This window comes from Lepidochelys kempii, chromosome 1 (genome assembly GCF_965140285.1).
Source record: "Lepidochelys kempii isolate rLepKem1 chromosome 1, rLepKem1.hap1, whole genome shotgun sequence".
NCBI lineage: Eukaryota > Metazoa > Chordata > Testudines > Cheloniidae > Lepidochelys > Lepidochelys kempii.
The window spans coordinates 136,990,485-137,016,840 of NC_136380.1; the positions used below are offsets into that span (position 1 = coordinate 136,990,485).

General features: G+C 42.7%; 1 protein-coding gene across 4 annotated transcripts in view; it reads left to right on the top strand.

Moving 5' to 3' along the window:
* Positions 1-26,356, top strand: part of GLRA2 (glycine receptor alpha 2) — a 164,095-nt gene that overhangs the window by 18,450 nt on the left and 119,289 nt on the right. Inside the window, exons 1-2 of one of the 4 annotated variants that reach the window (XM_073355369.2) lie at positions 17,580-17,613; positions 17,708-17,775. The exons of 1 other annotated variant lie outside the window; for it this stretch is intronic. In XM_073355369.2, the coding sequence (XP_073211470.2) occupies positions 17,773-17,775 (3 nt within the window). In that variant the 5' untranslated portion in view covers positions 17,580-17,613; positions 17,708-17,772. Of the gene's footprint in view, positions 1-17,545; positions 17,614-17,707; positions 17,776-26,356 lie in introns of those variants that run through there. 2 more of the 4 variants (XM_073355350.2, XM_073355359.2) reach the window with 2 other exon arrangements.

The following is a 26,356-nucleotide window of genomic DNA, read 5'->3' on the forward strand; positions in this document are numbered from 1 at the left end:
CTTTCAATGTGGTTACTTGTACAGTAAAATGCTGTTCAATGTGAATAAGGGTTGTATAATCTAGAATGTTCAAAATGCAGAAACTCTAGAACCCCTGTGCCCCTGTGAAGCCTCACTGAAGTTCCTTGCAGCTTCTAATGTCCCAGAAGACACAATTTCAGTAAAGCAGGTAATCTAGCACAGATATAAAATGTGGTTAGCCCAGTTAACAAGATGATGCCATTTCTTTTAATTTAATATATGGGAAGAATTGGTGACAATGACAGTTTATTGATTAAACGAATCACTGAAGTGTGTTTTAAGAAGGAATTTGAATGAAGAGAGAGTTGTTTGGTGCATAAGGGATGGGAAAGTGTTCCATGCATAAGAGGTAGCACAGAAGGAAAGTATAAAGGTGAGTGGAGAAGGATACAAGTGATGTATCTATACTAATCTAGAAGGCTATGGTGGAGTTTAGGAACAATTTAGAGAGAGTAGGATGAAATGGGAGCAGAGTTATACAGGGTCAAATAGGTGAGGACCAGGAGCTTGAGAATAAAACGTAAGTTAATAGGTACCTAATGAAGGCATTCACATAGGGAATGGTACGGCCTGAGAAGGAAGGGGAAATTATTTTCAGAGCAGCGTTCTGCCTGGATTGCAAAGGGAACTAGTGGTAAAACAAGGAGGTTAAAGAGCAGGAGGTTGCAGCCACTGAGGTGTTCAAAATGCAGAGAACTGTTCTCGTGGTAGAGGTGACAAGGTACGGTGAATTATGACGAAGTTAAGTAAAAAGCTGGCAGACTTTGGAAACAAAGTGAAGGAAAGGAGTCAAAACTGATTCTGAGTTTGGGCATGTGGGTGAGGGAGAATCATGGAATTATTGGTCTTGATCCTGTATTCACTGAACTCCAAAGCTCCAATTCACTTCTTTGGTAAAGGATCAGGCCTTAGAGAAGGAAGGGAGTGGGAGGATTTGGGTGTGAAAATAAGGAATTCAGTAATAAGATATCATATGGTTTGTGAAAATGTATATGGGTGAAAGTGATCATGAAAGGATAGATTTCATAATTCTAATGAAAGGAAGGAGTGGGAGCAGCAGAATAAAGACAGACTTCAAAAAGAAGACTTTAACAAACTCAGAGAATTGATAGGTAATGGCCCATGGGGAGAAAATATAACGGATAAAGGAGTTTGGGAGAGCTGGCAGTTTCACAAGGAAAAATATTAAAGGCAAAATTGCCAACTATTCCAATGTGAAAGAAAAATAGGAATAGGGCTGTGATGAGTTGCCCCCCTTTAAGATGCCACCTGGTGTACTGAGATACCACTGAGTCTGCCTGGGCCACCTTTAACCTGTCTTGCTGAGCCAGGCTCTTAAACCTCCTTTAGCACACACAGGCAGGGCTATGCAGAAAGACACAGACACTGAGATGAGCTCAGGGAAGGTTCAGCTTAAGGGAGCAGCACTCAGGTGCCCACCTCTTGGAGTGCAGACCCAAAGGTATAGTGTTTTGTGCTGTATAAAATAATATGTACAGTACAAGCTCATAAAAATTTGCCCTCTTCCTCCATGTGAAGAGAGATATGCACACCTTCTTGTCCCCTCCCCCAAGTTAGAAATTGCACAAACTGGGTTTAATAATAAACAAAACAAATGTATTAACTATAAAAGGCAGATTTTAAGGGATAGGAAACAGAACAAAGCAGATTACTAAGCAAAAAGCAAACAAAACAAAAAAGACAAAGCACGCAAACTAAGCTTGATTAACTAAAGAAATTGGCTACAAATAGTAATTTCTCACCCTAAATGTTGTCTCAGGCAGATTACACAGATTCTTGAAAACCATCTGCATTGGCCTGCAGCTTGTAACTTCAGGTATTATTACTCACAAGCTGGACACCCTTCCAGGGTGGGCTCAACTCTTCTCACCCCAGTTCAGTTCTTGTTGCCAGGTGTTTCCCAGTGTCTCTTTGTGGAGACAGAGGAGAACCTCAATGATGTCACTCTCCTGCCTTATATAGCTCTTGTGTATGGCAGGAACCCTTTGTCTTCCAGTGGAAACACATTGGCATTCTAACGGGGCAGGAGTGGTGTCCAGAACCAGGTGACTCAGTCACATGTCTCTGCAGGTGCCCTGATTAGCCTTCCTTAATTGATTCTAGCAGCTTCTTGATTGGCTGCAGGTGTTCTAATCAGCCTGTCTGTCTTAATTGTCTCCAGAAGGTTCCTGATTGTTCTGGAACTTTCCCTGTTGCCTTACCCGGGGGAAAGGGACCTACTTAACCTGGGGCTAATACATCTGCCTTCTGTTACTTTCCTGTAGCCGTCTGGCCCGACCCTGTCACAATGGTCCATATTCCTAGCTTCAGATACAAAAATGATACATGTGTACAAATTGGATAAACGCATTCAATAGATCATAACCTTTTCAGTGATGCCTCACATGAGCCAAAGTATATCCTTGTATAAAGTATATCCTAGTTATACCATATCCATATCACACTCCATATTCTTTATGGAAATATGCTTATAATGTCACAATGGCTCCATCAGAAACTCTTTAATGACCTGAAAAGCAAAAACAAATCCTATAAAAAGTGGAAATATAGACAAATTCCCAAGCAGTAGGACAAAAGAATAGTACAAGCATGTAGGATAAAATCAGAAAGGCTAAGGTACAAAATAACATACACAAAAGGGACATAAAAAGCAATAAGAAATTGTTCTATAAATACATTAGGATGAAGGGAAAGATGAAGGAAAGTGTAGATCCTCTACTTAGTGGGGAAGGAGAGCCAATAACAGATGAGATCAAGGAGACTGCGGTGTTTAATGCCTCTTTTAATTCAGTTTTTACTAAAAAGGTTAATGGTGACAGATACTCAACAAGATTAATATTAACAACGAGGAGGAAGAAATGCAAACCAAAATAGAGAAAGAATTGGTCAAAGAATATTTAGATAAATTAGATGTCTTCAAGTCAGCAGGTCCTGATGAAATTCATCTTAGGGTACTTAAGGAACTAGCTGAAGCAATCTCGGAACTGTTCGTAATTATTTTTGAGAACTCATGGAGGATGGATGAGGTCCTATAGGCCTGGAGAAGGGAAAACACAGTACCTATCTTTAAAAAGGGAGAACGAAGGAGACTTGGGAAATTACAAACCAGTCAGCCTATATTAGATGCCTGGGAAGATACTGGAACAAATTATTAAGCAATCAATTTGTAAGCATCTAGAGGATAATAAGGAATAGCCAGCATGGATTTGTGAAGAACAAATCATGCCAAACCAACCTAATTTCCTTCTTTGACAGGGTTACTGGCATAGTGAAGAGGGGAAGCAGTAGCGATATATTTGATTTTAGTAAGACTTTTGACACAATCCCACAACATATTCTCATGAGCAAACTAGGGAAATGTGTCTAGATGAAATTCCTACAAGGTGGATGCAGAACTGGTTGAAAGACCATTCTCAAAGAGTAGTTGTCAGTGGTTTGCTGTCAGACTGGGAGGATGAATCCAGTGGGAGTCACAGCAGTCAGTCCTGGGTCTGGTACTATTCAATATTTTCATTAATGATTTGAATAAGTGTGGAGTATACTTATAAAATGTATGGATGACACCAAACTGGGAGGGATTACAAGCACTTTGGAGGACAGGATTAGAATTGAAAATGGCCTTGAGAAATTGGAGATTGGTCTCAAATCAACAAGATGAAATTGAATAAAAATGCATGTGTGAAGTGTTTCATTTGGAATGGAAAAAATGAAGTGCAACTACAAAATGGGGAATAACTGGCTAGGAGGTAGTACTGTTGAGAAGAATGTGGGGGTTATAGTGGATCAGAAGTTGAATATGAGTCAACAGCATGATGCAGTTGTGGAAAAGGCTATTTTCATTCTAGGGTGTATTAACAGGAGTGTCATATGTAAGACATGGGAGAAAATTTGTCTTGCTCTACTTGGCACAGGTGAAGTCTCAGCTGAAGATCTGTGTCCAGTTCTGGGCACCACACCATAGAAAAGATGTGAACAAATTGAAGAGAGTCCAGAGGAGAACAACAAAAGTAGCAAAAGGTTTGGAAAACCTGACTAAGAGGAAAGGTTAAAAAGACTAATTATATTTAGTTTTGGGAAAAGAAAACTGAAGGGTAATCTGATAATCTTCAAATATGTTAAGGTCTGTTTTAATGAGCACTGTGCTCAATTGTTCTCTGTGTCCACTGAAGGTAAGAAAAGAAGTAATGGGCTTAATCTGCAGCAAGGGAGATTTAGGTTCGATATTAGGAAAAACTTTTAACTATAAGGGTACATAAACTCTGGAATAGACATCCAAGGGAGGTTGTGGAATCCCTGTAATTGAAGATTTTTTAAGAACAGGTTGGACACACACCTGTCAGGGATGGTCTAGGTTTACTTGGTCCTGCCTCAGTCCAGATGACTTCTCGAGGTCCCTTCCAGTCCTACATCTCTTTGATTCTATGGTTCTACATTAAGTGGGGGAGTATGTAGAATCATAGAATCATAGAATATCAGGGTTGGAAGGGACCCCAGAAGGTCATCTAGTCCAACCCCCTGCTCAAAGCAGGACCAATTCCCAGTTAAATCATCCCAGCCAGGGCTTCGTCAAGCCTGACCTTAAAAACCTCTAAGGAAGGAGATTCTACCACCTCCCTAGGTAACGCATTCCAGTGTTTCACCACCCTCTTAGTGAAAAAGTTTTTCCTAATATCCAATCTAAACCTCCCCCACTGCAACTTGAGACCATTACTCCTCGTTCTGTCATCTGCTACCATTGAGAACAGTCTAGAGCCATCCTCTTTGGAACCCCCTTTCAGGTAGTTGAAAGCAGCTATCAAATCCCCCCTCATTCTTCTCTTCTGCAGGCTAAACAATCCCAGCTCCCTCAGCCTCTCCTCATAACTCATGTGTTCCAGTCCCCTAATCATTTTTGTTGCCCTTCGCTGGACTCTCTCCAATTTATCCACATCCTTCTTGAAGTGTGGGGCCCAAAACTGGACACAGTACTCCAGATGAGGCCTCACCAATGTCGAATAGAGGGGAACGATCACGTCCCTCGATCTGCTCGCTATGCCCCTACTTATACATCCCAAAATGCCATTGGCCTTCTTGGCAACAAGGGCACACTGCTGACTCATATCCAGCTTCTCGTCCACTGTCACCCCTAGGTCCTTTTCCGCAGAACTGCTGCCTAGCCATTTGGTCCCTAGTCTGTAGCTGTGCATTGGGTTCTTCCGTCCTAAGTGCAGGACCCTGCACTTATCCTTATTGAACAGAACAATGGAGCAGTGCATTATGACTGAAAATTGAATTGTAGACTGGATTGGTGAGAATTTCAATATGAATCTTTTCACACACACACACACACACACACACACACACCTACCTTTCACAATGCATCTTTTTTTTTATCACATGGTTCTACCATGTGGTAGTTTGGATGAGTTGGTTTCATTGCATTCATAAAAAATATTAAAAATAATGGTGCATGGGGGGAGTTTGGCTTATCCCATGCTGGAATGCAAATTTCATGACTTTTTATTTGACCATATTAAGGAACATCTCATTATAACATGCTTCTGGGGACACCCACAGCTGTGAGCCACTGTGTTATCCCTCTGCCTCAGCAAGAGTGAATTTTGCTGCAGATTAGACTGTGTCAGCTCCCTGACACACCTGTCTGTTTTCCTTACTGGCAAACTTCTTGAGACTCTACCAGTCTTAACCTTGGATAGGAGGTAATAATCAGGAAACTCCAGCCTCGGAGCTCCTCAGAGATGTCTCTTTGCACTGCACAGTACTTATCTCTGTACATTCACAGAAGATATTAAGTTTGCTGCTCTTTTATAGAGTCAGTAAATTACATCTTATTAACTTATCTAGTGTAACCACATCCTGTCCTTCAAACACAGCGCTGAGGTGGTTTATAGTAAAAATAAAACACATTTGTTAACAAAGGGACACAGGTTAAGTGATAGCAAGTAGTAGGAATAAAGCTAGAAATGGTTACAAACAAGTAAAAGTGAAGATACGCTTTCTAATGTGTCAGACCTAACTTAACAAGCTACAGTCTTTATTCAAGGTAGTTTCCTCACCACTCTTCCTTTCCCCAAAATAGCTGCTACCTCTTAGCCTGAGTCCTCAAAAAGTCCAAGGTGCTGGTTTACCTTGTCTCTTCAGGTGAAGGATAACTTAGTCTTTTGGTGTGTCCTTATATCTCAGTCTGCCCATGTTTTCAGGGTTAAATTGATCCCCTGGGGTTCAGTCTCCTGCCTCCTCTCAGGGGCTGACCCCATCTTGATTAAGGTATCTCTGGGGTGCTCCTATGTGATGCTTCCTGATGCAATTTTACAATATAAATGTTCTCTTCCTGAAACTCTTGATACAAATGAATAGCCCATTGAATTTGGCCACACCTGGTTTGAGGTGTTGGACTCTTTACTTTGTCTGGAGAAAACCTGTTTATCAACTCCTGACATGCCTGGTTTAAACACCTTTTAGACACAGACTTTAAAGGATAATATCCTTGAATATCCATAAAGCCACCCTCAGCATCGTCATATACATTTCCCAAAGATATTATTGACCAGTGTGTTATTTCAAATGATGCCTTAGAAGATATATTGTGTACAAATAGCATTGCACTAGTGTTTAGGGTGCCAAGGTTCACACTCATGCCTTGACACAGATTATGCACTTTACATGTTGATCAGCAGCACAGGGCCATTAATGTAAAGCAACTGGCCGTTTTCATAGACTATTGGGAAACAACTGCCTTTGCAATCTGCTCACACGGGTAGTCCTGGAGCTGTCAGCTCTCATACCTGAAAAGCTGCTAGCCTCCCATTCTCTGGTTCCAATGAGCACTCTCTAGAGACCAGACAAGAAGCACACTCCTGGGTCTTCACACACCAATCAGTACTATAAACAATTCATTCCAATTCCCATGAGGAAGAAATAAGTGGTAGCAATTGCTTTGTTACAGTGGAGTAATGAAGACAGATTTGCAGAGCTAAATGGCTTGCAGTGGAGTGATTCAATTAAATTGGAATGGAAGAGCATGAAAGAAGAGGACTCATATGGTATTTTTCGGTTGAAATATATAGGAAGAATTAAAGGTGTAAGACAAAGTTTTCAAAAGTGAGTTAGGCATCTAAGAATCTAACTCCTATTGCAAGTCATAGCATCATAGAATATCACTGTTGGAAGGGACCTCAGGAAGCGGCTCGGCCCGCTGCTGCTCAGGGGTTCCATCTGCCGGCTCCTGCCAGCCGGGATCCCAGCTGCTGGATCCACTCAGCCCGTTGCCGGTCTGGGGTCCTGGCCCTGCCCACATACAGTGGGTACTGTGACAAAGTTCCTCCTCTATCTTGGTGGGTCTTGCACTTATTGGCAGATTTCCTCACTTCGGAGCTTTACGGCAGCCCTTAGTTTGGCTGTTTTTCTGAACCCACAGTCCAGGTCAACTCCTCCTGTGTCTGACAAGGAGTTGGGAGGTTTGGGGGGAACCCGGGCCTGCCCTCTACTCCAGGTTCTAGCCCAGGGCCCTGTGGAATGCAGCTGTCTAGAGTAACTCCTGGAACAACTGTGCGACAACTACAACTCCCTGGGCTACTTTCCCATGGCCTCCTCCTAACACCTTCTTTATTCTCACCATAGGACCTTCCTCCTGGTGTCTGATAATGCTTGTACTCCTCAGTCCTCCAACAGTATGCATTCTCCCTCTCAGCTCCTAGCGCCTCTTGCTCCCAGCTCCTTACACGCGCACCACAAACTGAAGTGAGCTCCTTTTTAAACCCAGGTGCCCTGATTAGCCTGCCTTAATTGATTCTAGCAGCTTCTTGATTGGCTGCAGGTGTTCTAATCAGCCTGTCTGCCTTAATTATTTCCAGAAAGTTCCTGATTTTTCTGGAACCTTCCCTGTTACTTTACCCAGAGAAAAAGGGACCTACCTAACCTGGGGCTAATATTTCTGCCTTCTATTACTCTCCTGTAGCCATCTGGCCCGACCCTGTCACAGTACCTACCTTCTCCCTGGTTCTGACCCATTCTCTTCCTCTCTCTCTGCACTGAGCTGAGGGTGGGAGTGCACTGAGCACAGGGCTGGGGGTGAAGAAGCAGGCTGGGGGCTTGGGGTGTAGGGTCTGGCCAGAAGCTGGAATGAGGGAGGGGGCTCAGGGTTGGGGCAGGAGGTTTGGGTGTGGAGAGCTTACCAGGGCAGCTCCCATTTGGTGGGAGGGGTGAAGGTGGGAATATGGGTGGGGGGGTGCAGGAGCTCCTGTTTGGTGCCCAGGGTGGGGGTGGGGATGTGGGGGATGCATTGGGTGTGGGGAGGCTGGGTATGTGGGGGGGGTGCAAGACTCAGGGCAGAGGGCTGGGGGCCTGTGAGGGGAGTGCAGGTGTCAGGGCATTGGGTGTGGGGGGCCTGGGTATGTGTGGGGGTGCCAGAGTCAGGGCTGGGGTCATGGGGGTGTGTGTGAAGGAGTCAAGCAGAGGGCTGGGTGTGTGTGAGGGGGGGTCAGGGCAGAAGGCTGGGGGTGTGGGCAGGGGACATGAGGTGCTCACGGCAGGGGACTGGAGGGGGTATGCCCCGCTTCCACCCCCCCTTCTCCAAGGCCCTGCCCCCGCTTCTTCTCTGCCTCTGCCAGGAGCAGAGAGCATTCTGACCCCGCTCCTCCCCACCCGCCTCCGCAAGGGCCATCAGCTGATTGGCCGGCAGGGAGGGACGTATAGGAGGAGGAGGGGCAGGAACCCAGCACACTGCGGGAAGAGGCAGGGGAGCCAGCAGGACCAAGCTTCTGCCCCCTGCCTCTTGCCCCCACTGGAGGGGGTGGGGGATGGCGGGTGGTGAAGATCGGGCCGGGCCAGGCCGGGCCGGGCCGGATTTTTAATGGCACGCTGTTGCTGCCCCAGCAGGCAGCAGCGTGCCATTAAAAATGGGCTCGCGTGCCATAGGTTGCCGAACCCTGCCCTAGTCTGTAACGGTGCATGGGATTCTTCCATCCAAAGTGCAGGACTCTGCACTTGTCCTTGTTGAACCTCATCAGATTTCTTTTGGCCCAATCCTCTAATTTGTCTAGGTCACTCTGGACCCTATCCCTTCCCTCCAGCATATCTACCTCTCCTCCCAGTTTAGTGTCATCTGCAAACTTGCTGAGGATGCAATCCACGCCATCCTCCAGATCATTAATGAAGATATTGAACAAAACTGGCCCTGGGACCGACCCTTGGGGCAGTCTGCTTGATACTGGCTGCCAACTAGACATGAAGCCATTCATCACTACCCTTTGAGCCCGACGATCTAGCCAGTTTTCTATCCACCTTATAGTCCATTCATCCAGCCCATACTTCTTTAACTTGCTGGCAAGAATAATGTGGGAGACCGAAGCAAAAGCTTTGCTAGTTCAAGGAATAACACGTCCACCGCTTTCCCCTCATCCACAGAGGCAGTTATCTCATCATAGAAGGCAATTAGATTTGTCAGGCATGACTTGCCCTTGGTGAATCCATGCTGACTGTTCCTGATCACTTTCCTCTCCTCTAAGTGCTTCAGAATTGATTCCCTGAGGACCTGCTCCATGATTTTTCCAGGGACTGAGGTGAGGCTGACTGGCCTGTAGTTCCCAGGATCCTCCTTCTTCCCTTTTTTAAAGATGGACACTACATTAGCCTTTTTCCAGTCATCTGGGACCTCCCCCGATCGCCATGAGTTTTCAAAGATAATGGCCAATGGCTCTGCAATCACATCCGCAAACTCCTTTAGCAATCTCGGATGCAACGCATCCGGCCCCAGGGACTTGTGCTTGTCCAGCTTTTCTAAATAGTCCCGAACCACTTCTTTCTCCACAGAGGGCTGGTCACCTCCTCCCCATGCTGTGCTGCCCAGTGCAGTAGTCTGAGAGCTGACCTTGTTCGTGAAGACAGAGGCAAAAAAAGCATCGAGTACATTAGCTTTTTCCACATCCTCTGTCACTAGGTTGCAGTGGGAGCCTAAGTCAATGGAACTTAGGCTCCTAAGTCAGCTAGGTGCTTTTAAAATTTTTACCCATAGTCTTATTTTTATGCACAGAGATTTACACGTGTACTGTGTATTATGAAAGTAAGGAGACTGGATAGCTCAGGAGATTGGCAATTGCATATAGAGCCTTCACCTCTAGATCACTGGTCTGGGGGCAGAGCAGCTAAGTAGAGACTCAATGTTAGACAGCCTAAGGGCTTGTCTACATGTCAAGTTCCTGTTTGCTGCACAGAAACTTCCCATGTGATCACTGCTACAGCTCAGTGAAAGTTCTGGAGTGCAGCTTAGCGTACTACTGCTTGAAACCCTAGTACACTAAGCTGCATCGCAGGACTTTCACAGCACTGCAGCTGTGATCGCAAGAATGTTATTGCGTGACAAGTTGATGTGCGGTAGATTCATACCTGGGCTGTCTGCAAAGTAACTTCCTGTGTAGACAAGCCCTAAGTGGAATGATCTCAGTACAGTAACCCCATAATTGGCTCCTACATGCATTTCTACTGGGAATCTTATCAGAAAGGGACAGAAATTAATAGGCATGGTGAATGTACTATCCTATAATTCCAAGAGGTGGTCCCTCTAGTGCAGAGTTGAGCCTCTTGTATGGTGTGAGGAAACTTACCCAGCTCCTCTGGTTCCTGTCCAATGGACAGAGGTCATCACTCTTCAGGGATGTTAATCCAGCAACTTTCATGAGCTCTTTAATGCATATAAAAATTGGACTTAACTGAGATTTTCTTTCCTCAAAACTGTTCTGGGATTTTACCTACGTGACTCACATTAAATTCAACAAGAGATACTCAGCTAAAACCCTATGCAACACTTCAAAACTGTATTGCTGAATGTGTAGTGTTTGACCTCACTGTAAGTCAATATGCAGATAGCTCTGGTAGTAGCTACTCAAAAGGAAATGCTTCCTTTTCGTGACTCATTCTGTAATCACCTTGATCTGTCATGCCTCTGTCTTTGGTGGGAGAACAAGGCATTCTTGGTGAAGGGCCTTTAACTCTGGAACTCGCATCTCTTTGGTCTGACAGTCTGATTCCATTGACATTGAGGTTATGTATATGTTGCAAGACTGTATATTTGCTTAGGTTTTTTCTTGGGGTTAATCAAAGGCAGGACGCTTCCTGCTTCAGCGCTTCCTGCAGTCAGGGGAGGTTTCCACAGTCAGGGGAGGTTCCTGGAGGGGGTCTGATCTCTCGCGTGCTCTTGGGGGTGCTCCAGCTGGGGGATCCTAGCTGCTAGTCCTGGCCGGGCTGGGGAGAGACAGTACTTCCTCTTCCCCTGCATGGTCATTCTCAGGGGGGAGATCAGACCCACCTCTGGGTACCTCCCCCAGCTGCAGGAAACTCCACAGTTGTTGTCTTCAGAGCCCAGCTCTGAAGGCAGGACAGAAGACCCCTCACTCTGAAGGCAATGCAGCCGTGGAGTTTCCTGCAGCCAGGGGAGGTACCCAGAGGTGGGTCTGATCTCCCCCCAAAAGTGGACATGCAGAGGAAGAAGAAGTCCCATCCCATCCCACCCCAGCCCTGCCGGGACTAGCAACTGGAGCCTAGTGCCCAGTAGGAGCCCCTGACTGGGGTGCCCCCAGCCATGCCCCACCCTCTTCCCTCCAATAGCTAGATTTCATGGGGGAGATCTGATTTCACAGTCTGTGAGGCGTTTTTCATGGCCGTGAGTTTGGTAGGGCCCTACTCATGTATCATAGCTTTCCACCCAGCGTGCTTCCTGTAGACCCTGCCCCATGGACTGGTGCCTCATGGACATGGAGCAATGTAGAGCCCAGATCCTATGTCCATCTCTCTGTGCCCACTTTGGGGTGCTGTACGCTGTCAGGGGAATAGAGGATGGAACATTTCCTGTGCTCAGGAGCTGCATTTCTGCCTGGCCTTCTGCTCCTTGCACATTTTCCCCACTGTGCACCTGTGAAAGGATCAAGTGGAATCAGGCTAGGCCAGGGGTGGGCAAACTTTTTGATCCAAGGGCCACATCGGGGAATAGAAATTGTATGGCGGGCTCATGAAATTGGGGGTTGCGGTGCAGGAGGGGGTTCAGAGTCTGGGGTGGGGCTGAGGAGAGGCTCGGGGTTGCAGACTCCGAGTGGTGCTTATCTCAAGGGGCTCCCAGAAGCAGTGGCATGTCCCTGCTCTGGCTCCTATGCGGAGGCATGGCCAGGCAGCTCTTCATGCTGGCTCATCTGCAGGCACCACACCTGCAGGTTCCATTGGAGCACGTTGGAGCCAGAGCGGGGCCATCCCATGGCTTCTGGGAGACGAGTGGTGCAGCCCCGACCTTGCGCCCTGGCCGGAGTGCTGGAGCAGGGCTGAGCATGGGCTGGCTTAAAACGGCTCATGGGCCGGATTCTGCCCGCGGGGCATAGTTTGCCCACCCCTGGGTTAGGCTGAATAGGTTTATTCTATTGTTGATACACGTATGTCAGTTCCACAAAATGCAATTCCATAGTCTCAGTACTACAGCAGGTGCCCAGAATTGTGTGTTGCCATAGTCAGATGATACTAGACACAACATGCTCAGTTAACTAAGTTATTGTAAAGAGAGAGGCTCTTAAAGATGATATTGGCTTTAGCGTGATGAAGCAGAATAATAATTTTGGGTCTATTTGTTTGTTCCAGCAAATTGGATCCTCGTAAAATACCATACAATTACTGCATTTCAGAGGTCCCTTAAGATCTTTGCCCTTTTTTTGTGCTTAATGGCTGAAATTATCATCAGTGAAGAACAAAAGAGATTTAAGGATATTAATGGTTACAATACATTGCACCATGGAGAATGTTTCTAAATAGGCACTAAAGGAAAGGGATTTCTATTTTTATTAGTCATTATCATACTTAGGGAAACAGCATGATTCACTCTGAAAAGACATCATAGTAAACACAGTACATCACTCTTTGGTGAGAAATGCCACATTTATAAGTAAGCATTTGGGTGACCACATGTACATTTGGTCCCCCTACTTCTTGCCTCTTGTGAGTGATGTGCTGCTCCCTCTTTCCTCACAGTTAACACTCTAGCTAGGTGTCTCTGTTTAGATGGAAGTCGTATTTGTCCAAAGCTCATGGCAGCTAAAATCAGTATATGTTTTCCTGGCTCCTCTTCCAGTTTCATCAGTCTTGCTCCTGCAGGCTGGTATGGCAAAGGGGTGGTGCTATGGCCAGACTTTCTCCTCACCCCATGCTGGGGAGCATTAGATGCCTGTGGGGTGCAGAGAGTAAGCAGAGCCTGCATTCTTCTGAGCACAGGTGCTGCAACTTACATGGACCATGTAAGGTAGGAGGAAGGCTCCTTGATTTCCCCACTCATCCTCTGTGAACCTCCATAAAGGCCAGGTACAATCTGGCTTTCAGTTTTTCACCTGGTCCTTAGGCAAACTCACTGATTTCCATGTGAGTTTGTCTGGTATAGGGCTAGATTAGGCCTTTAGGTATATCCCTGAGCAAATAGTGTGTAAATTGCATCACTTCAGGGAGGCCCTGCACCTCAAAACTGGCACCTTTCTTCAGCACAGTTGCCTCCTTACTTCTCCCTTGCTTTGGGAGGTGGGGGAAGTAATTTGCTGCTGTCCTGTATCACCTGCAAACTGCAGAGTTCCCCAGGCCGGCTGAGCTGTGCTTACTGACATATTGGTGACTGGAGTCAAGGCTCTGCTCATTCCCCATCCATTCCCTGCCCACCTGCTCCAGGTTGGGGCAATAATGGGTGATTAGCGCTCTCTTATTCCTGTATGCCCAGACCCAAGATGGGGTTATACCACACTGGGCCATTAGTGGGGTTCTTACTTCCCTGTGGGAGCACATAATTCGAGGGAGACTTTAGGCCTAATGAGAGAGATTACAATGAGTTGTGACCTCAAGGATAGGCCCTGAATATGCTTGTCATTCTTTGCTCAGTTAGCCTGTTAGGATTTCACATTCATTTTGTGTATATGTGAAAAGAAGTGTTTTTCCTTCTCTATCTCTAGTTTTGCTTACACATCTTTCCGCTCCCCCCCCCCCCCCGCTGAGTTCATGTGTGTGCCTGTATCCCATTCGTTGATTTTCAATAATTATTCTTTCCTTATATACCCCTTTACTCAAATATATGTCCACGGAAAATTGTCAAACACCTGGGAATTGTTTTATACCTCTTATATAATGACAACACCATTGACATTGTAGTTAAAGGAAATCTGATTCACATGAAGAAAAAAGCCACCATGTGCAGACTGAACACTAGAGAATACAGAGTTTGGATGAAGGTGAAAAACTCTCCAGGGCAAGGAGAAAAGATACATCTAGAAATGACCATATCTAGTAAATGAGGTATTCAACATAAGACACCAGCACCGGAGAATGTGCATCAAAGGCCACTGACAAAAGCAGAGTTAACAACTGGAAAAGTCTCAGCAGACATTGCTATGCACACTTAATTCAATTCAGCCGTACTCCTGTGTGATGGAGTGCACAGACCCCCTCTAGCAACTGACAGGGAGAGGCTTACATGCTACTCATAGAGAGAAGAGTCCACAGCTATATATCATAAATATGGGAACTGCCAAAAAAGTATGGCTCAGCCAACTCTGGAGAATTATCTCTAGGATACTGAGGGCTCGATTCAGGAAAACGTTCTGTGAGGTACTAAGTACTCTCTAGTTCAGTGGTTGCCAAACTTGTTCCGCCGCTTGTTCAGGGAAAGCCCCTGGCGGGCCGGGCCGGTTTGTTTACCTGCCGCGTCCACAGGTTGGGCTGATTGGGGCTCCCAGTGGCCGCGGTTCGCTGCTCCGGGCCAATGGGGGCTGCGGGAAGTGGCAGCCACTACATCCCTCGGCCTGCGCCACTTCCAGCAGCTCCCATTGGCCTGGAGCAGCGAACCGCGGCCACTGGGAGCCGCGATCAGCCGAAACTGCGGACGCGGCAGGTAAAGAAACTAGCCCGGCCCGTCAGGGGCTTTCCCTGCAGAAGCGGCGGAACAAGTCCACTACTCTAGTTACAGGAGGTGTGCTGCACTTTAAAGCACCAGCCTCTTTTAGAAGGATGCGCACTAGGAAGTCTGGTTAGCTGGCATTAGGCTCAGGCCTGCTGGAGAGGTGATGAGATCGTACATACTGCAAAACGCTAGCTATCTGGCAGATAAGCAGTTGTCCTCTTTCTGATGGATTCACGCTTCAGCTATCCTTTTTTGGGAATAACGCCATTCAGAAACCAGGATGAAGATTTTTTTTAATTTTTTTATTTTAAATAATCATAATAATACTTAGTTCTTATATGGATCCAAAACATATAGGTAATCCAGTCAGCAGAACGTCAAAACCCTAGAGTATGGTTGCATACTCAGCCATGGTTGATCCCATTCTAGAAGACTAAAAAGTAGCCCGAAATAATGTAATAATACTTAATGAAAAGATTAGATGCATATCAAAATAGAGGACTTGATTTAACATCCAGTTTTGCTTGGTTTTTAGAGGTAGGGATTTGAGTAGTCAAATCAGGTGAAAGCTTGTGGGTTTTGGAACAGACCCTTAGGGGTTTAGAACAGGCCCTGAAACCTCAAGTGCAGCTTAAGAGGTTTTGCCACTATAATTCCAAATGCACTATTCGATGAGATAATCTTCAAGAAGGGATACAAGTGCATGAAACTTTTTAAAATTAAAAGTGTTGTGAACACTCTTTACTTAAAGGCATACTTCCCCTTTAAGGCCTACAAATGATTATCCCCAACACCCTCTGTGAACTACTAACAAAATCAACAACAGAAAAATCTTCAAAAGAAAAAATAGAGGGAATGAAGATGTGCCAAACTGGACTGCTGAGTCATTTTGCTTTTTTATTACACGTATCTCCTATTCTTTCCCTGTACATTGTTTAACGAGGCCCCCATTTACAATGTGCAAACTGACTGACTTCACTGGGGCTCTCTGCAGTTGCAGCCACCAATCCCACATTATGAATGTTGCAGGATTGGGGCCATAGAGTGTAACTTTATTTGGCAAAAAGCCTTTTTTGCTTATTTGTCTGTAAAGTACCTACTATAAATCATATGATGGATTTATAAATGAATGCAAATAAGGATACAACAAATTCATGACTCATTGATAAATTGGAATTATTTCAGGATAGCAAGGTGAAAGTGCAGAAAAGGAGCATGGATGCATTGCCAATATTTAAATATACAGAAATTGTTGGCCAAAATTCCGCAGCTGGAATGAATGCTTTGAGTGAGAAGATATGAAATGATCAAAATGTTGGGTTTACTAGACTGAAACTTGGGAGAAGGGAAGAAAAGGAAATGCTGTTAAAAACTACACCTCTGACCGAGAAAAAGAGAACAATGCAGCACTTCATTTGCAGTAGCTTGTAGGCTGCTATTTGTTCCAGATAAAATAAAAACTTTTGTTAATAATAGTAAGATTGCTGGACTCCACTGGAATGCACTTTTGAACATCCCAAAGGAATGTTACTTTTAACTTTTACAAATATTCTGTACATCTCACAAAAATGCAAATGTGAAACACAGAGTTTTTACATATCAGGAAAATTTTAAGATTAAAAAATTGATAATGGGAAAATAGAAAACAGTATGTAATATTAACTGCATATGTGAAATCTCTCAGTGCCTGAATTCAATCATCTAGCTTTAGTCCAATCTGATTGATTAGGAATTCATGTAAAAACACCTCTTTGTTACATCATAGCTAAAGAGCTAGTAGATAAAAATTAAGTATCATTTAGGCTCCCTTCATGTTCATACTTGTTCAGTGATTCCTAAATAATGGGGACGGTTGGAGTGGGGAACAGAGGAAATATAGTGTTGCTGTCTAACAAAAGCTGTGCCTAGTCAAGATTGGTAGTGACCAAGAATTGTTAGGATTAATAGGTTTCAGAGTAGCAGCCGTGTTAGTCTGTATTCGCAAAAAAAAAAAAAAGAAAGAAAGAAAGAAAAGGAGTACAGCTGTAGCTCACGAAAGCTTATGCTCAAATAAATTTGTTAGTCTCTAAGGTGCCACAAGTACTCCTTTTCTTTTTAGGATTACTAGGCATCTTGGTGTCTGATGTGAAAAGGGTTGGTTGTCTGAATCCTCTTTTTAATGGACAGGAGTCTACGTTAATAGTTGTCCTTGCTGGAAGTCTCAGCAGAAAGGCCAAGGACTGAATGGAATAGGCATGATGACTGAACTGCCAGAGATGGTCTCTCCATCACTGGGCTGAGATGTGGGAAGATTACAATGCTGCTGTCTTTGTTGTTCTGGTTTGGTGGATCAACAAAGAACTTTTGTGTCTAATCTTGTCAATCGAACACTTTTCATAAATCCTTACATAAAAAAAGTAAAAATGTTTTCTGACAGCACCAGTCTAATCAGAGTATTTGTTGTGATATTGTTTCTTTGATGGACATGCACATGACTTTGACTGTGAAATCTCACTTTTCTACTTAGTTTCATCCACATCTGTATCAGTCTGTACAGATGTCGATGGATCTGTGCTTTTGCTTCAATGTATATTGCAACATTTTTATTGCATTCCACAGGTCCTCCAGTAAACGTTACTTGCAATATTTTTATCAACAGTTTTGGATCAGTCACAGAAACCACAATGGTAAGTGTTATGATGCCACTGGCAAGAAAACAACAATACTTGATATGTCATGAACAGAACCTGTCAATTTTTCTATTTATTGTTCAACTTGCAGGTCCTCCTGTAAATGTTACCTGCAACATATTTATCAACAGCTTTGGTTCAATAGCAGAAACTACAATGGTGAGTGGGACTGACCATTGAAGCCATCTTGTGAAGGAGTGGGATGTGGTATAGAATGGTGCTATTATAGATGTGGGGATAGTTACTGAGTTCCTAAGCTACTAAGAATGTACCTATAGTATAAAAATACAATAAACTTTACATACCATAGTGCTAAAGGTCAGGAATAGCTACTGTTGGTATTTGCTTTTTTGTCGGAAACGGTGCTTTAAATAATAAATACTTAGTCAAAGGAGAAAAAAATATGGATATGACTTAAATAAATGTATAGCATGGATATGCACCCGGAAATCAAGGTTAACTCTAAGATAAATGTATGATGGCTCTGTCTCACATTTGCATGATAATGCTACAATTAGAGCTTTACATATTTTAGTAATATCCAGGGCTATAAATTAGAATTGTGTGAAATTTCGTTAATGAAACTGAAATGAACCAGATACAACTCTTCTGACTTTAGGTTTTGTTACAGATGGGAAACTTCGGCCAGTTTCACCAAAACATGTGTGACCCTATAGGGGCAATCTTAACTACATTTCAGTGAATTTGGCCTATTTATGGTTTTGAGATTGAAACCAGGAAAAACTCAACTCAACATCAGGTAGACTGAGACAATTTTCTCCCAGATTTGCTTTGAGTCTTTGCTTTTGTTTGAACCTGACAACCCAAAGCAAAACTGAGTGGATGTTAATCTACACAATTAGGTTCACGGAAAAGTTTCCCCACAAATCCTTGTGAACCTTAATTGCTGAGATTCATACATCTCTACTATAATTTAAAAAGAGAAGAACTTTTGGTGCACATGCTCCCTTGCAGTACACATAATTCCTGTTAATGCTGAAGGGACTTTTTTAAAAATTACACAGCGCTCCTGACCGGTAATATTCTGCCATCTTTCCATTAATGGATTGTTACGCTACAAATAGGCCTATAGACTTTGATGGGGCTGTACATGGAGCCAAGCTATGGTGATTGAGGGTGGTGGAGTCTTGTCCATAGTACTTTAAGTGTTCAATCCACTATAGAAACTGTAAATGGGTTGGCACCACAGAATGGATTCATATTTTGAATACTTGAAAATTCTGGAGTATCTGGATCCAAGGATTTAGTTCAGTCTACTATAGATAAGGACTATTGCAATTTGGATTCAGATTTAACCTTCCCCTGCCCCCTCCTACCTAAAAATCAGGTGTATTCACAACCCCATTGAAATGAGAATATACCTCACTCCACAACAAAATCCAATGAGATTCATGTGTACCACTTTAAAGAAAGAGCTGTGAGCTATTCTGAAGTAATCACACAGCAGTTCTGACATTGTTTTGTTTAGTCCCCTTATGAGTGCCTTATAGACCTTCTGAAGTCAAAGACAGTAGAGATATCTCAGCACTTGACAGGATCAAACTCCTATAATCAATGTCAAGCACATTATCTATAAAATGACATGGCAAATCAAGCACAGGTTTTGAGTAGTATGGTTATAAATGTTGCCCTGAAATGTTTGCATTCTGAAAGAACGTGTGTGTATCTTAGCTAGTTAATAGATACCTGATTTAAATATTTATTTAAATTATGCCATCATTTTAAATTTTAAAAAGCACTGAAGAGATTTAGAAGCTCAAGTCCTACAGAAATAAGAGGGACTAATTCTCCTAAATCCTTTGGTGCTTTTGAAAAACCTCTAACTTTTCACTAAAGAATCGATGAACTGCATTTTTAACAAGCTAGGTAATTTTCTTACATTATATGAAAAGAGAGTGGCCCTGATATAAACAATAAGGGAATACAGCAGAGTGGAGGCAGTATAGGTTATAACTTACAGCAGTGGTTTTCAACCTGTGGTCCACGGAGCCTGGGGATCCACAAACTATGTCTAAGGGGTCTGCAAAAGGTGACAGTGAAAATAAAGTTTCAGATCCCAGAAAAGGCATTCCATTTTTCTGATCAATCAAAAGCATGTGAATATCCCCACTTACAGGTCGAAACCTCGAAGTGTTGTTGTTACCATAGAAACCCACAGTTTAGCGCCCTTTTTCATGCTGCTTCAAATGCCGTGTCAAGCCCATGCAACATTTGTAGCTGAATTCTGTTCAGTCGGTTTCAGTATAAGACTTCTATGCCAAGGGACCACAGGTTGAATTTCCAAAGGAGTCTGCAACTCCTTTTGAAATGTTTTAGGGGTCCTCAAATGAAAAAGGTTGAAAAGCCCTGACTTACTGTATTTATACATAGTCTTTTAAAGTGACCTTGACAAGAAAATCAAAACAACATTGAAACTGAGAGGGAGGGGAAAAATCAGAATGCCACATAATTTATAACAATCAACAGACTTTATTTTCAGTATCCTTAAAGTCTTGGTCAGATTTCCTAAATCGAAAGGATTCTGAGAAGAAATTTCTGTGCATATAGCCATGGGTTTTGCATTCAGTCACATATTTTTCTGTTAGTCTTAGCACTTATTGAGAGAGGCACAGCATTACGTAGCAAAAATCCTGCACGTCACTGGCTTTACAAGATGGCATTCAATGAAAATATTTGCACGACCTAATGCGGATTGCATTAATTAGACTCCTTCATTGCTTTGATTAAATCCCCTCATTGCATTTTATTATCTATCAAATATGTTAATGTGCACCTTTTCAATGTTCATTAACACATTCTGCTGAAAAAAGCTAAACACTCAAGTAAATGAAAACAAAAACCGTTGGCTTCCTCGTTTTGATTTATTCATCATATCTGCAGACAGTGTTGAATGAGTTCTGTTAAAGTGGGTGCTGTTCAGCTGTTTGATATTGATTTTCCTAATACTGTTACTGCATTAATGACTAGTTTAGAATATGTTTTTAAAAATATTCCTAGAGGCAGGCATCAATTACTGCTCATCTACTTCGCTTTCCAAAGTCAATTTAATTATGTGGTGAAAAGTTTAGCATCCCTTGTGATAAATAATTAAGGCTTTTTTTTTTTGCCATCTAGAACTCATTTTGTTCCCATCAAATGCTCTTGATGATTTTGACATAAAAGTAAAATGAAAAAAAATGATACATCGTTAAGCAGGTTATACATAAGATTGAAAATCAAAAGAAGACGCTCATATCTCACAGGACCAAAATGCTTAAAGTACTTAGGTTTTAAGTACTAAAGGGGATATTTTCAGAACATTGCTTGGAAGAGGCATATTGAAAATCTTTGGGGACGAAATTCGGCTCTCAGATGAGCTCACTAGGAGAAAGGCAGGATTTGGGGCCCAATCCTGCAGTATTTGCTCAGGCAAAATTCTTAACACCAACAGGCCTCATTTCTGACTTCTGAGTAGGATGAATACAGGAGTGAAATTCAACCCTGTAGGCCAGCATAAGTCCCTTGCCTCACTTAAGTTCCACTCAAGCCCTCTTTTGAAGGTTTAAATGGAACTTAAGGGGTAGATTTTCCTTGTGCGGGTCCCCTGCAGAGGGGTGAATTTCATGTGATATGCACAAGTTTCACTGATCTGAATGCATGAGAACAATTTGACCCTGAGGAGACTGGTGGAATGGGCCCTTTGTCCTTAAACAGTAACAGGTTCTGTGTTCACAGCCAGCAGAGGTTTTGAAATGACTGCATAGTTTGATACCTTTGTACTAATGATGAAAGTTTGGTGGGAAACTGAAGTTAATTTTGTATTTTGTTGGTGGGCTTTTCTTAAAAAAACCTCCGTATTAGCCAAACTCCACTCCCTTTGAAATCAGTGGGAGTTTTATTGGTGATTTCAATGGGAGCAGAGTTAAACCAATGCTAAGGACTTTTGAAAATTCCATCCTACATGTTTACTACCCTTATTTACTGAAGTACTTTAGCTTTGGGGTTTTTTATTTGTAATGGTATGAAATGCATACTTTAAAATGTATTATGAAAAATATTTATTTTTTAAAAATTCAGTTTATAAAACACAACTTGCAGTTCTGCTTTGAGTTTTCACTCTAAATTCTATGAAATGATCCATAGAGACAAAATGCAGTCTTGTTAATTCTTCTGAATTGTAATACACAAATGGGACAGTATCACTTTTTTTTTGTTCCAAAGGAAATTGTGAGGATGATGTACATTATGCCAGAACAATGGTAGATAACAAAGGGCCGGATACAAAGCTTTTTTATGTTAATGAGAGTTTTTTCATTGTCTTTCCTTTGGATCAGGCCTTATGTTATGAAGAGTGGGCCACCTCATCCTTCATGTAACTCCACTGAAGAAAGCAGAGATACAGCGGGGATGAAGTTGGTCGGCTGACATAACTATTTTGAATGCTTTTACACACGCAGAATTAATCAGTAAAACCTCAGCATGAAATAGCTGTGATTAAATATCATAGATGAGTAATCTTTCTCAAGTTGAGCAACACTGCCAGAGAATTCAGTTGTTCATCATAGCTAATGACCAGGGGGTTTTAGCTATTGCCCTTGGAGAAGCTAAGAGCAGTTTATAGATTGACAAACTAATTGTTAATTATAGACATAACTAATTGCAAGGATATTGTATTGCTGGAGTGTACTTTAATCAATGGTTGACATTTGGGAAAAGTTCTCTGCTGGCTTCAATGGCATTCCACCCACTTACTCCAACAAATAAATTAGCCCTTTCTTTACAACTGGTAAAGTGCAATAGAACTTGGTTGTGGCTGAATGGACAGTGTCATCTTTTCACTAGAAAAAACAGGATGCCAAGTTAGCCACTTAGGCCCTGGTTCAGCCAGGTACTTAAGCATGTGCATTACATTAAGCACATGAGTGGTCTCACAGAAGTCTGTGTACTCAGGTACCTGGCTGATTCAGGACCCTACAACAGGTCATTTAAAACTCTCTGCCAGATAATATTCATATTTAGAATTTATATAGCACAGTTCTCTGACCCTCTTGCAAATGCATTTGTGCTGCTGAGGCTGGGTGGGGCAGCTGATTCCCCCAGACACCTGAATCACATCCTTGGGTGAACAAAGCCCTGTTGGGGGAAGGGTGCGATGGAAAAAGGCCCTATGGAATGCACAGCGCTCTGACAGATCTCCAGCTAGCACTGCAGCTGTCTGCAGCCCAAGTAATTTAGAATAGTCCTGCAGCTCTTCTAAGTTATGGTGCTGGCTATTTAGGTCCCCAGCTGGCCCAGCACCTTCTACCGCCCCTTCTGCTCAGCCAATTTCCTGAGCTGTGCCTAGTATTAACTTGGTGCATTCATAGGTTGAGCCCGTAATCTTCAAAGAATTTTTGAATATCAACTAATAAATAATAATAATAATTAATAGTCAACCCTCCTTTGTGAAAAAGTGTGTGTGGTTACCCCCACTTGATAGTGGGGAACCAAGGTAAACAAGTTAAATGACTTGCCCAGGGCCACAGATGGGATTAGAACTTGGAGTTCTTGTTTCCCAGTCCTGTGTTCAGACCTCATTTCTCTGTGAGAGCAGCAAATGCAATTAGATAGTTTGTGAACTGGTTCTTCAGCTGGTGTAAATCAGCCCTCTGTGAGTGATTTAATATCTTCCACCCATGCCTGCCTTCAGGAATTTACCAAATAACTGATGTGCTGTTCGATATGCCATATTGTGAGATCATTCTCAGAAAAGACTGCTTTCCAGGATGATATTCTTAGCATCAGCAAAAAACATAATCTCAGAGAAATACAAAATGTTAGACAGGATACTGTATCATTGTACTTAACCTAGAGTCCCCCTAGCATTCCACACTCTCCTGCTCACCCTGTTGCAAAGAGGCAGCAGAGAAAGAAAACCAGGACTACCTTTTAAAGTTTGTGTTTCATTTTAATTTTTCATCTAGATGGGAAGCAAAAATAATTAGAGACGAACAGGGGCTATAATAACGCTATTCTGCTTCTCACAAAAATGTTCTGAGAGAGAACATTTCCAAATATACCAAAATGATCGATCTGAACATTATCCTTCCAGCTGTGTCAGTAAAGAATATTTAAGGCTGTTGATATTTAAATTCAGCTTTGGTATAATGTATATCATCCTATACTAACTCTTCTAACAAAAAGTACTTGGCAGTTCATTCCTTCTAATCTAAATTTAGTGTGTACTGCAGCTGATGAAAGCATATGTCTTTTATAGGTTTTTAGGAAATTTAAAGACTGTAATGATTTAAGTGAACAATTATACAAGTGGCCTGGAAATAAAAAATCCCTCTGCTTTCATTTAACTTCAGTATGTGTCCTACTGCAGAGAAATTAAAAGCCACTCACACACTTGAATATATTAACTTTATGTCCTAAGCAATCTCCCTTCTTTCCTGCCAGCACCTGCCCTCTTTCATGTAGTAATTTTGTTAGAGTATTTTCATATCTTTGTAGTGGAAATTGTCCCATGTACATTTACAAGATAATTACTGTATTTCTAAGGCTGAGAAAATGAGAAAATGAGACGCCTAAAGTTTGTCTCCTTATGTGATACAAAGATGCTTTGGCAATTTAGAATTCAAAATATTTGTTAAATTATAAACCATATGAAATTCCATAGCACAGAAAAAAATGACTTGTGAAAAATATATGTAGGCTTGGCTTTGAAGAATTCTATCAGTGCCTCTAATAATTGACTTTCCTTGAGCTCAGCCCCTCATTATCAGCCTCTTAGTACTCTCTGACACTCCTGTTTGGCTCATATCCACACAGGCAAAATTAAAAAAAAAATCACGCTACCAATGAAATCACGAAACATTATCCTATGGTTTCAGAAGCTTCATCAGTTGCTACACTAAGAGCTGTTTGAAATGTTTTGTCAGTTCAGCAACGCACTTTTCATCATGAGCCTCATGAATGAACAGTGGGAAACTCTTAAATTTGGAGGGGCTTATTCATCAGAGTTTTCATATTTGGCAAATAACTCACTGCATCACTAATCATAGGGAGAATATTATCTTACTTTTCAGTGATGATACATTTTTTAGACAGTGCAATTCAGTGGCCTAACTAAACAAATGTCAACTCATACATTTTCCAAGTCAGAAGCATATTGCTGCCATTTTCATATATTCTAACTACTGCAGAATAAATCCTAAATGCAGGATTTTTGTGCAGAAGATTGAATTATTTTGAGACCCTTTCACTAACAGATTTCTTCTTTCAGATAATATCATCAGTTTTAATAGCCTTAAATACTTCTGAAACTAAAATATTCAAGATGAATGGCATGTGGATTTCTGATAAACTATTCTCAGGGCAGTTAAATGTAGGGGGTTTGATGTCAGTTAAATATATAATAACTACAGCAACAAAGCGAGCGATGCCAGACCTGTATTTGTTGAGCATGGAACCTCTGTAGGAATGATACACTCAGAATATGTGTGACTGTCTTTCCTATCAACTTAAATGGGCTTTGGATCAGTACCTACATGCTGTTATAACAGTCCTCTTAATGGCCAGTTTTGCCACACTACTGAAGTTAGCTCTAAATGAACCACTTAGTAATTTCTGTCCTCCCAGTTGTAACTAAAAGGCTACTGGGCAGGAGAGTGCAATTAGCATGAAGATAAGTAGAAAAGATGTGGAGGAGTAGAGAATTAGAGAACACACAGAGGAAAACATACAATAGGTACACAAAGGTTATGAACAGGAACTAAGATGTAGATAGGAAGAGAAATTATATCACATAATGAGCTCCTATGGAATTAGAATCATAGAAGATTAGAGTTGGAAGAGACTTCAGGAGGTCATCTAGTCCAACCTCCTGCTCAAAGTGGGACCAACACCAACTAAATCATCCCAGCCAGGGCTTTTCAAGCCAGTCCTTAAAAACCGCTAAGGATGGAGATTCCTCCATCTCCCTTGGTAACCCATTCCAGTGCTTCACCGCCCTCTAGTGAAATAGTTTTTCCTAATATCCAACCTAGACCTCCCCCACTGCAACTTGAGACCATTGCTTCTTGTTCTGTCATTTGCCACCACTGAGAACAGCCTAGCTCCATCCTCTTTGGAACCCCCTTTCAGGTAGTTGAAGGCTGCTATCAAATCCCTCCTCACTCTTCTCTTCTGCAGACTGAATAAGCCCAGTTCCCTCAGCCTCTCCTTGTAAGTCATGTGCCCCAGCCCCCTCATCATTTTTGTTGCCCTCCGCTGGACTCTCTCTAATTTGTCCACATCCTTTCTGTAGTCAGGGGCCCAAAACTGGACGCAGTACTCCAGATGTGGCCTCACCAGTGCCGAATAGAGGGGAATAATCACTTCCCTTGATCTGCTGGCAATGCTCCTACTAATGCAGCCCAATATGCCATTAGTCTTCAGGCAACAAGGGCACACTGTTGACTCATATCCACCTTCTCGTCCACTGTAATCCTCAGGTCCTTTTTTGCAGAACTGCCACTTAGCCAGTCGGTCTCCAGCCTGTAGCTGTGCATGGGATTCTTCTGTCCTAAGTGCAGGACTCTGCACTTGTCCTTGATGAACCTCATCAGATTTATTTTGGCCGAATACTCCAATTTGTCTAGGTCACTCTGGACCCTATCCCTCCCCTCCAGCGTATCTACCTCTCCCCCCAGCTTAGTGTCATCTGCAAACTTGCTGAGGGTGCAATCCACACCATCCTCCAGATCATTAATGAAGA